We start from the raw sequence: 11,702 nt of genomic DNA on the forward strand, positions 1-11,702 counted from the left end.
TAGCTGGTCATCTTGCAGGAATGTGAAAGAGAGAGGTCAGAAATCAAACAGTCCTCTTCGGAGCTACTTCAGAGGGAGGGATCCGTCTGCTCCCTCTCCCTCCCTCGACTCTTTTTGTACTTAGTAAATTGCCTTCACCTTTGGTGGGAGGAGGATAGGTCGCCAGATAAACCCCGTAGGAGGGCAGGGAAGCAGGGAAGGGACCCGGCGGGCCCCATCCCGGAGCCTGCCCTGCCCGCTGGCCCTTCCCCGCCGGGCCGCCGCGGGCAGGCGCTGCCCGAGCGCTCGCCGCCGCCGCGGAAAACGGGCCCGGGGGCCGCCGCCGCTGCTCGCCGGTCCCCGTCGCCCCGCGCCGCGCCGCGGGCCGTCCCCGCTCGCCGCCGCATCTCCGCCAGACGCAGCCCCGGCTGCCGCCGAGGGTCGGTCCCGGCCGCTACCTGCAGCCGCAGGACTCCACCACCATGTCCTCGTACTGCTTGTACACCACGTTGTTGCCCGCGTCGATGTAGAGGATGCTGATGGGAGTCAATTTGGTGGGGACGCAGCAGCTCGGCGGCGTGGAGCTGGGGTCCATGGAGTTCATGAGGGTCTGGATGATAGCGTGGTTCGTGGGCTCCAGGTGGGAGCGCAGCGGGAAGTCGCAGACCCCCTCGCAGTGGTGGGCCTCGTACTCCAGCGGGGCGATAATCCAGTCGTCCCAGCCCAGCTCCTTGAAGTTGACGTGCAGCGGCTTCTTGCTGCAGCGCAGGCGGGACTTCCTCCCGTGCCGCTTGCCGTGCCGGCTGGCGAAGGCGGTGCGGCGCTGGCGCCGGGGCGGCGGGCGGCGGGCGGCGGCGGGCAGCGGCGGCGGTGGCGGGCCCAGCTCGGCGCGCAGCTCCCCGAGGAGGCTCCGCCGCCGCCCGCGGGTGAAGACCACCAGGAGCGCCCGCTCCGCCGGCGGCCGCGGCCGCCGCCCGAAGCCCAGGCCCCGCAGGTCCAGCCAGCGCGGCGGCCCGCGGCCCGCCGAGGCCCGCAGCTCCAGGCACAGCTGCTGCCGGGGCCGCGGCTCCCGCAGGCCCTGCCGCACGTCGAAGACCTCCCAGCCGGCGGCCGGCGCCGCACGCGGGTCCAGGGCGCGGGAGTCCAGCGGCCTCGGCGAGAGGCAGGGGAAGAGCTGCATGTGCGGCGGGGCGGAGGGCGGCGGGCGGCCACGGGAGGCCCGGCGGAAGAGCCGCAGCTCGGCCCCCACCAGCTCCTCCGTCTCGGAGAGGGTCGACACATCAAACACGTACTGCTGCCGCCTCAAGGGAGCGGGAGAGAGATCGTCTGCGAGATAAAAAATAATTGCAGTCAGTCGCGCTCGGGGGGGTATCTCACCGAGACGTCTCCGAGAAAGGGAAGGGCGTGAAGGGCCGCCGGCTAGCCGGCCAGGGCTCAACCTGCCCACCTCACCCCCGCCCCGCCATCCGCGCCCTGGGACCGCGGGCTCCACCGAGAGCTGGGCCCGGGAGAGGAGAGGAGAGGAGAGGAGAGGAGAGGAGAGGAGAGGAGAGGAGAGGAGAGGAGAGGAGAGGAGAGGAGAGGAGAGGAGAGGAGAGGAGAGGAGAGGAGAGGAGAGGAGAGGATGTAAGGACCCACACAGATGGGACGTTACAGAGGCAGCCCCTGCTCCACGCACATCCTCTACCCTCCAGCCTTACCTGCAATGTGGGACTGGCAATGTCTGTGTGTTCATGTACATTACATACACATATATACATGTACACATATATATTCTCCTTCAGGAAGAAAACCTGGACTTCTTTTTTGACACATTGGTGTACAAAGTACAGCCCAGAAAGCAAACCAGATTCCTCTGAGCTGCTTTCCAATAAAATGTTTACAACCCACCAAATACAAAAATTCCCAAAGCCCCAGGGTTTCCCCAGAAGCTAGTAAAGCTTGTGTAGATTTCAATAGTAAAAGTGTCACTGGAGCCTCTGTTCAGCAGCCCCTTGCCGCTTTTGCAAGTTCAGCCCGCCTCAAAGATGGAATCATAGATGAAACAAATATACAGCCCACCGTTATTTATTGACATCGAAGGTCATTGCGATTCCTAATCAGTGTTTTCCACAACCTCTGCTCTACCTGACGTGCCTAGGGGAACCTCCTGGGGGGCTGGTGGGGCCAGAGGATAATTTATGCAAACCAAGACCTTCAGAAGCAATGTAAAAATCAGTACGGATTAACGTGCAGTTAATCAGTGCACATTAGCGTATTCGAAGGTGGCCCTGCGTTGTTGTGGCTTCCCTCAGAGGCCAGCAGGGAGATGGAGAGTGTCAGTGAGTCCACTCTAGGCTATGGGAGCCCACGGCAGAGCCTGTGGGCCGGCCGAGCGCATCCTTCTGCCCCGCGGAGACCCGCCGCGAGAGGCCTCGCCGCGGCATCCCCGTCTGCGGAGCTAGGTGCCCACCAGGCCCCGTACACCTGCCCTGCCCCCGGGGCGAGGAGGCCGGAGCACGGCCGGCGTCGCACGGCGGGTCGGGGAGGGGGAATCCCCGAGCTGGAGCCGCCCCTGGCCCCGCCGCGCTGCGATGCGCTCCGCAGGGGTTGCGCGCCGCGGACAGTGATGCGAAAATAGGTCAAACCCTTCGGGCATTCCGGGGAATGCGGGCTCAGGCCTGCCGCATCGAGGGCCCTGCCTCCCACTTCAGTCCCCATCGTTTGTCTGCAGTGAGATTGCTCCTTCCCCAGCGAGCAGCGCACAGGGGGAGCTAGAGGCAACCCGGCCGGCCGCGCATCTCTCTCAGGTGGAGGAGGAGAGTGTCTGCAAAAAACACACGCAGAGAGCCCGAAAAATGTCGTCACAAACTCAAGTGATGATAACAGCTGCTCTATTGAGCTGCTGAAAAGTGTAGACCACCGGGAGCTGCCTCCTGATGATGAACGGTCTCGGCAGCGTTGCAAGGACAGAACAGGATCTGGCCCATGGGTCGCTTGTTCATCTGATGGTGTTTTCCGTCCTTGACATGCTTGTGGCCAGGGACTAAGGTGCGCTTGGGTGACGGGAGGAGGGTCTGGCAGCTCAGGAGAGCTGAGGGGCCATTCTTCAAGGGGGTCCCGGAAGGGACTGAAGGCTTCAGACAGAAGATGTGCATCCCTTCGGAAAGGACGCGTGGGTCTCCTTCCTCCTCTTCTTCACCCTCGGTTTTTTCCACTCCCGGTATCCATCAGATGCCCGGGCATTTGACATGGCGCAGACGGGATTCCTGGCTCCCTCGCGCTGCTTCCCACCTTCCTCCAGCGGCTCCAGTGTCTTTCGATAAAACCAGATCAACGCCTTCCCCTGCCCCTACCTCCCGCATCAGGATGTGAACAGAGACGAGAATGAGGACAGCTCTGCTTTTAAGCAATCGCTCTGCTTGGGGAGTGATGATGGAGGTGTCAGTTTCAAAGGGAGAAGCTCTCCCCGTTTGGTACTCCCTGTCACAATAGGGTGGAGGTAAAGAGAGAGCAAACACCTCTACCCCTTTTTCCAGTCCTACTCCCAGCCAGGACTCTCGCCCCGGGGACTCCCGCGTCCCTGCTGGGTGCAGGAGTAGCTGCCCGGCCGCCCGGCCTTTCGGGGGCAGCCCTTTCCCTGGCAGTGAAAGGACACATAGGTGACAGTACACTCCTTTCCCCCGCCCCCGCCCTCGGGAACTCCCACGCAGGTGGGTGGCTGCAGCGCAGAGAATCGATCGCTTCGTGGGTGACATCCAGGCGGGCGAGTTAGACGGGAGGGAAGCGGGGAGGGGCTGAATTCCCCGCTGCTGAAAGCCGTTTACAAAAAGTCTGCAGACCCCTCTCATGCGGCTGCAGGGATGAAGCCAGCTCGGGTCCTGCGGGTGCCGTAGTCTTGCCCAGGAGGTGCGCCTCCAACGCGTTCCCCAGCAGCCTCCTCTGAAGCTCCACCTTGGCGGAGGCTTAATGCCCATCATGGCTGCTCCGGCTGGCTCGGTGGCATGGTACACTGGCGGCACGGCTGAATGGCAGAGAAATGTGGCCCCTGCCAAGCGAACCGGGTTCAGGTAGCACCGACTCTGTGCTCGGAAACTCCACTTGGTTGATGCAGCTGCCGGCACTCGCTCCTCTCCTCGAAAGGGGCAGGGCTGCCGACTGCTTCAAATAAGCAGCTTTGAATCCGATCAGATAAACGCTATTTATTCACTCTTGTAACCTAATAATTCCAGATGAATACATAATCCTAAACCAGTACTGGCGAGCTCCCAGAGCAGTCGAGAGGGTGGGAAGAGAGCAGCGAAGGGAGAGGAGGGAAAAGTGGTACCTCTGGAGCCTTCACGAACCGGGGAGAGACGTTTCTGGTTTGGGAACCCTTTGTTCCAGAGAAGCTGCCGCCTTCCCGACACACAAAGAGCAGCAGCAGCCACGGCGTGGGGACAGCTTGGCTGTCTCTCTCCATGTGAAGGGCACACGTAGATCAGGGCTTGTCCTCTTCAGTTTTCCTCTAAGTCCAAGGAGTGCCTGGAGTGAGATCCGGCGTTTCTAATAGACATATCAGAATCTGCCTTTTTCTCGGGCCATTTGGGGCTGTCAGTGCCGTTATTCTCGGTACCGAAATATTTGGAGAGAGTAGCAAACTTATCTCACCTCCAGCCAAGCCGGAGAAAGACACATTGCAGTGAATGCATCGGAGAGGCGTGTTTATATTTGTAACGTTAATTTATATGAATATGAGGCATGCCGTAAGTATTAGTTTTATTTCGACTCTCCGTTGTTTATTTTTTCGAGGGAAGAGAAAACACTGGGAACGGGAAAGAAGGGGAGAAGAAGGGAGTAGATCGATCTGGAATTTCAGCGAGTGCCGGCAGTGGGGGCGAAAGCAGCCCCGCTCCGCTCCGCCCTCCGCACAGCGCCCGGCCGGCGACCCCACCTCGTCTCCTCCCCCGCTCCCCTCCGCTTTGCGGTGGCGGCGGTTTTCTCATCTCCGAGGTTAGATGAGTGACTGAGCTGGGACGTCTCCATTATCTCCCCGCGTGAAGCCTTCCCGCTTCCTGGGCTCGTTCTTCGCCGGCAGTCCGGGCTCTGAGGCGAGCCGGGGGTTAATGAAGGCTACACAAAGTTTCCCTTTTCATGGCAGATCAGGTACTGGGCTCCTAGCCAATTCATCAGGGCTCAGATCTTAACTTTACATCACTGCAAATTATACCCAAACCACATTCAAGAAGAATTTTCCCATTCCCAAATTCTCTTTCAAGCCATATTTAAACTCGCAAACCAAAAGCACATTTGCAGTTTAAGGACTCTTCGCAGGCGCTCGCTCAACAATAATCTGGAAATTAAAACATACATCCCTCGTAATTGCGAGAGGCTGCCCACACGCTGTCTGCAGAGTCGCAAGGCTGACAGGTATTGCTTTCGGAGCATTACCCGTTCTATAAAAACACGGAGCTGGCTCTCCATGTGTGGTATTTCTTCGGGTTTCAACTCCGCATCTCCCAGCGCCTGCCTTGCCGTGGGTTTTTGTTACACCGGGTGATCAGATTTAAATGTTTCGTTCGTTTCGCTATCGAGTAACCGGGAAAGACCACACCTTCCTCGAACGAGTTCCCGATCCTGACAAAGCCCCAGCGAGCTGGTGGACGACTGTTTCCATTCTTATTCCCCTCTCTCGAAGCGGGGAGGCACCTGGCTGCCATGTACCTTTGATCACCGCTTTGTCGTACCGGGAAGGCTGCCTGCCCTCACCCCGCACCCCGATTCACCCTCGTAGCCACCGTCTGCCGCCTCCCGCCGCCCCTCCGGTTCCCACCAGCGACGCTCGTCCCTCAGGCCCAGAGAGACCGCCGCAACACCCGCGGGGCATCCCACGGGGCTCCGAGACCCTCGTCTGTGGGCATCGCCCCAGGAGATGCGACGAGGAGGAGAGCAACTGCCGTGGTGGGTTTCTACCTGCTGTAACAGACATTAATAGAGTCCCCTTCTCTTTCCCCGTTTGCGACGGTTTCACTAACGATACTTCGAGCGAGTAGAAATCATTCCTGCAAGATTTTTCGCGTTACGAAAATCGGACTGAATCTTCCCAGCTCTTGGAGCTAAGAAATTAAGCGAGGGAATGCTTTGGAGAATATTTCTGAGCGATATATGTGGAAGCGCCGGGGTATAGCAACACAACATACAGATCTGGCTACAACTCGCAAGGACTGAAAAGTCTCCTTGCGCTCATAAACCAGACTTCAGGCACGGAAGGACTTCCACCCTCAGCTCCAGCCTTCCCCGAAATCGCAAGGCAAGGAGCATTTCTCCGACCGGCTGGTTTTGGAGTGGGTTTTTTTGTTTGGGTTAGATTGGGTTTTGGGTTTTGGTTTTTGGCTTGCTTTTTTTTGTGTGTGTGTGTGTGGTTTTTTTTTCCCCCTTCCTATAGGGCTTCGAAGCGAAGCGGAAAACGAGGAGGGTGAGACACTCGCCTACCGTACCCAGTGCTGGACTGGCCTCGGGTTTTCTACCCATGGGTCACTCAGCTCTGGGTTGGGACCAGCCCAATCTGTGGCACGGCAATTCGCCGCGGGCGGAACGAACGAAACAGCTCCCAAATGGAGAGCTCGGTCCTTCTGTCCTCAAAACAAGTTTAAAAAAAAAAAAAAAAGAAGAAGAAAAAGGAAAAAAAGCCCTGCCTTCTCCGGACCACCCTCACCTGCCCCTTGCGCAAAGCCCGAGCCTTCGCAAAAGAAACCAAAATAATCAAATAAATAAATAAAAAGAATCCCCCGATTTTCAACGAGCAATTCTGAGGGGACGCGCCTCTGCCCGCTCCTTTTGGCCCCAGTCCCGCACTCCACTCCGCTCCCTGCCGCAGCTCCCGCAGCAGAGAGTTGGGGCGGGGGGGACGACGAGCCCTTAAATCTCTGCCCGTCGCAGTGGGCCCGGAGCCGCATCACTCTCCCTGTCCGCCTCCTGCCCCTGCGCTGCCGGCTCCGTGGGTGCGGAGGCCCCGCCGCCGGGAGGGGACTGGCCGGGCCGGGCCGGGCCGCTCGGCTCCTTCCCCGGGCGCCCGGCAGAGATGAGAAGCGGCTGCTCGCTGCCGCGCTCCTGCCGTCTGGTCTGCATTAGTGTTTTTATAAGGGGCTCAAACAAATCGAATACAAGGTCACCAAATAATTAACAGTTGTGAATTCCCTCCTTCCCCATTAAAATACTTCCCTGCTTATATTTCATTTTCCTTCTGCCAACGACAACATTGCCTGGGCAAAGGCGCTGCACAGATTACACTACATTGCAACTTTCGGTCCACCCAGAAACCCGCTGTTTTGCATAAACATATTGCACTAGATGAACTTCAAGTGGGATTTACGTTCTTTTCTTCTGCCACAGGCACAGCCGGGCCATTTCCAGTCTGCACACGGGATCCCCCTTTCGTCCTGCCCCCTCTCCTTACCCACCCTCCCGCCCCTGGTCCCTAGCTGCAAGAGGAGAATAACCACGGTCGAACCTCTGCCCGGATGAATCAGCTGCCTCTCAAAACTGCAACAAAGAACACGGGGAAGGAAAAAGGGGACCATCTCGACCCATTTTGACTTCCCCGTTCCTTAGGCGTGGAGCTCCGCACCGTACGCGAGAGCCCGGCCACGGGCAGCTCTGCGGCCACAGAAGGGAAAGGCGAGGCGCACACGCGGCAGCCAGCTCTTGTGGCAGTCCCTTCCCATGGGAGATCTCCTTGAAAATCGCGCTCTTTTGCACCTCGGCTACTTCTTTTTTGTTTCCTTTTTGTTTCGAGCGGTGCCACGTTTCTTGCTAACTGTGGATTTGCTTGTTTATAAACTCCATTCTCCAGCTCTCTCCCGTTCTATCTTTTTTTTTTTTTTTCCTTTTCCCCTTGCCTGGTGGAGTCCTTGCAGCTCCTAATTGTCCTGCCTTGCTGTGGAGCTCCAATGCTGGGGGTCCTGAGGCCAGCGAGAGCACCATCTGCGTTTTAATGAGTTACTTCATGTGCCAACAGTAATTTTCCTACATTCAGCTAGGTCCTGTCTGATCTTGCGACCGTAACAAGGGGGAGCGAGTGGGGGGCGGGAGGAGGTGGAGAAGGGAGAATCGCAAACCCTTTCCCTTCTTTCTGTGCTCTTTTTCTGTCGAAGTGGGAATATATACATATATATATACATACACACATATATATAACCCTGTAGTGTGGTTTTCGTCCCTCTCGAGCTAGCCTGAAATCGATATTACTAGCTTCGAGCGGGAAGGAGAGAACCCAAAAGGAAGTAGGGCAGCTGTTGGTGCCCACGGAGTGCTCTGCCACGGCAGCAGCAGCAGTAGCGGAGCGGGCGGGCTCGGGGCTGCCTTTCCCGAGGGACCCTCCCATGGATACATCGGCATAACAGTCTATGCCATGCAGGAAGAATATTTCTCGGCAGGACTAAAAGCCGTTTCACGCTCCTCTCTGGGCTGCTGTTTCCCCCCCCTAAATCTTGTGACGAATGATGCCGTGCGGGCAGGAGGGACGGCCATCGCCGTCTCCCCCAGGAGCTGCCGCTTAGGTAAAGAGCAGCCCATCTAATTGGGTCAATTTAGGCGGCTATACTGTCTGAAAATGAATTGACAGAAACTTCCCCCACCTCCCCTCCGCTTTCACTGAGCAAAGACTGTTCATCATCAGCACAACTCCAGCTCGCCAATTAACTGGGCTAGGAGCCCACGGGGAGGTAGGCAGTAAAATAGCTACCACTTCAGAGGAACGGAAGCTCTCTTGAAGTTTTTTGGTGATGTGCCATTGGCTGGTCTGCTTCATTATGGGAGACTAGACAATATTTGATATGTTATGACATGAACACTCAATTAGATCACTGAGTTGAAATACTCCAATCAGTGGCTTGATGCTAAGCAACCCTCAGAAGGTCCAGCAGAAGGTCAGAGCCTGTGACACATCAAATCAAAATCAATGGGGAAAAGTGAGGCTTTTCCTTAGTCAAACCAGGACTTCTGTTAGCAAATCACTTCCCTTGGAGTAGAATCTCCCATGCAGCGAGATGAGCTAAGTTTGTTAAATTAACTGTCTTTCTTCTGGTTATCAGGAATAAGATGATCTCGAGCACGGCTCTGTTTCCCGGCGGCTCGCAGACATCAGCACCCCATTTCCTCTCCAGAGGGGAAAATGGACCTGCTCCTTTCTTTCACCTTAACTTTCGAAACTCTATTTCTAGAGAGCGAGTCCTCTCCCTTCTGGCCGCCCCCCGAACCCCCCTCCTCCCCCGTCGCCCCCCCTTTAGCAGCGACGAAGAAAACAATCCCCAGAAGGCGAACGCGGAAAGCAAGACTTCGTATTCCCTTTCCCTTTGGAGAAGGCTGGGCGCTGCCAGTCACGGGGGCATCCGCCGTGGGCGCTTCCACGTACCCTCTGGAGCTCAGAGGAGCACGAAGGGCACCGGGGGGAGAGGGGAGAGGGTGGAAGCTCCGAGACACAGGTGGTGACCGGGAAAGGGGCTGAGCCGTGGGTGCCGGGGGAATGAGAGGCTGCCGGTTCGGGGAGGCGGCATAGGGGGCTGGTTCGAGTTGAGTTTGGGGAACTCCAGGGAGTCGTGCGTATTTCCCGGGGCTGCTTTTTGCCCTAAACCAGCTGGGAAGCGAGGCGGTCGGCGTGCGGCTCCCGGACTCAGCGGGGTCCCGCTGTCAGCCGCCTGCAGGTACACGGGCAGGGTCCTGCGGGGTGCGGGGGGTGGGGAGGCGCGGATAGACAGGAGGGTCTTCAAATAGAGGACGAGGGGAGAAGGGAAAATGCAAAACTCTCAGTAACAACCTGTTGATTAGTCTGTCCCTAATGGCTCACAAACCAGAGTAATAAAAAAAAATAAGGGGGGGGGGAGGCGTTTAATTTTTCCTCTGGATCACCGAGAAACCTCCACCCACTGCCCCGGATACGACCGATAAACCAACGAGCGAAAAGCAAGGCAGGGCCCTGGCCGGGGCTGCGGGTCGCGGAGGGGTCCCGGGAGCGCCGTGGCCCCGGTGCTGCCCGGAGGGGCGGGGGCAAGGCCTGGGGCCCGGCTGGCTCCGAGCTCCGCCGGCCCCCCCCCGTCTTCTACCCACGTCCTCCTCGTCCCCCGCCACAGGGCAGCCTAGGGCCGGGAGATAGACCCCTGCCACCACTCCTGGCCGGAGATGGGTGAGGAGCAGTCTCTCACACATCAGGCTTAAAGGACATAGAATGCGGACCCGAAGCAGGAGGCGAGTCCGGGCCGAGCCCCGGGGCCGCGAGTTACCTGGACTCCGGGCCGCCCCGCTGCCAGTGGAGTCGGCTACGTCCCAGCTCCAGTGCCTTCGACTGGGGCTGGTGCTCTCCCAAGCAACCGCGATAAAGCAACCTGAGGCGAGGGCAACTTTAGGTAGCAAATGTTTGCCCTCGGTCAGTTTGAACTTTCTCTTTGCCTCCCAGCCGCAGCGATAAGAGCAATCCTTTCTCCGGTAGATAGAAAGAAACCAGAAGAGCGATTCCGCCTCCCCCCGCCAAGGTCTTATTTACACCCAAAGTGCGCCTGCAAAGCTGGGGCGCGTTTCCCATCACTCCGTGACGATTCGGGGGCGAACACGCGTGTTTCTCGCGTTTACGGCTGTCTCGGTCCGGGTTCAGCGCCGCGGGGCAGTTTGCATTAAAACAGAACATCACTATCCGTAATTTAGCGAAAGATGCACTTTTCTGCAATGCCGGGACCTTCCTCCGGCCCCTCCCCCCCTCCCCCCCCGCCCCGAGTGACCGATGCAGCGCGCTCCCCAGTGCCGGGCGCCGCGGGAAGGGGTGTCCGCAGTCCCGGGGGAAGGTGAGGGGCGGCGGTGGGGGAAGGGGGACAGAACTTACCTCGTCCCCTGTCTACAAAACTAGTGATGGTGTTGGCCGATTTGGACGACTGAAAAAAGCTGGCGTTGATGCCCAGTTTCTCCGCGATGGAGTAAGTCCTGAAGAGAGACAGCATGTACTCGTGGGGTTCCGCCCGTGGGAGCGCCCGGCCCGCGGCGTGTCCCCCTTGCCGCGGGCGACTCTCCCGTGGGAACCGCGGGACTCTCCGGCCCCGTCCGCCCTTGGAGGAGGCGGTGAGCTCCGAGGCGGCGGGGAGGGAAGCCGGGAGGCAGCAAGGTAAATCCCAGAGGAGGCTGGCGAGCAAGGCAGCGGAGAGCAGGGCCCGGCGTGCATTCATAGCTAGAGGCGGCGGCGGTGGGGAGGAAGAGGAGGGCTGCCCGACGTGCGGCTCCGGCGGCCCACGGAGCGGCGCGGGGACTGCGCGGCGGCGTGGCGCGGCGCGGGGACTGCACCCGGGCGGGCTCGGCCCGCAGCAGCCCGCTCCGCCCCGCGGGTACCGCCCCGCCGCGGACCGCCCCGTGGGGGCACCCAGCCCGCCCCCCCGGACCGCCCCACGGCAGGCGGGACACCCCGCCGTCGGGTGCTCGGGGGTCCAGGCGCTCGCTCCGACTCCACAAGGGAAGCAGACGAGGGGGCCGGGAAGAGATGCTGCGGGCCGTGCTGCTGCCCTTCGGGTACCACTTCTCCCCCCCCAACCGATGCTTTGGGGTGTTCAGGTGCCCCTCAGGTGCTGGAGCAGAGTCTTGCAATGTTAACCATCCCAGGGCAGTGTGCCTGAGAGCTTAGCACAGAACAGCGAGTCTCTCCAGAAAGAGAGTTTGGTGGAGAGTAGCGATCTCACCGTGGGATGAGCCAAGCCCCAGCTACTGGGCAGCCATCAAGATGGGATCAGCCT

At 59.1% G+C, this 11,702-nt stretch overlaps 1 protein-coding gene across 1 annotated transcript; it reads right to left on the bottom strand.

Moving 5' to 3' along the window:
• Positions 1-332: 332 nt before the first annotated feature.
• On the bottom strand, positions 333-11,223 carry GDF6 (growth differentiation factor 6). The gene is made up of 2 exons (XM_061995587.1): positions 10,808-11,223; positions 333-1,305 (listed from the first exon to the last, which is right to left on the bottom strand). Exons 1-2 carry the CDS (start codon positions 11,142-11,144, stop codon positions 434-436), a joined length of 1,209 nt encoding a protein of 402 aa, XP_061851571.1. The 5' UTR covers positions 11,145-11,223; the 3' UTR covers positions 333-433.
• Between the last annotated feature and the right edge of the window lie 479 nt (positions 11,224-11,702).

This window comes from Colius striatus, chromosome 4 (genome assembly GCF_028858725.1).
Source record: "Colius striatus isolate bColStr4 chromosome 4, bColStr4.1.hap1, whole genome shotgun sequence".
NCBI classification, from domain to species: domain Eukaryota; kingdom Metazoa; phylum Chordata; class Aves; order Coliiformes; family Coliidae; genus Colius; species Colius striatus.

What these genes read in the sequence shown, in the direction of transcription:
- GDF6 (XM_061995587.1), bottom strand. Translation starts at nt 11,144, where the DNA reads ATGAATGCACGCCGGGCCCTGCTCTCCGCTGCCTTGCTCGCCAGCCTC. An exon ending in TTTTGTAGACAGGGGACGAG is followed by an intron (nt 1,306 to 10,807) that starts GTAAGTTCTGTC and finishes TTTATCTCGCAG; the next exon opens with ACGATCTCTCTCCCGCTCCC.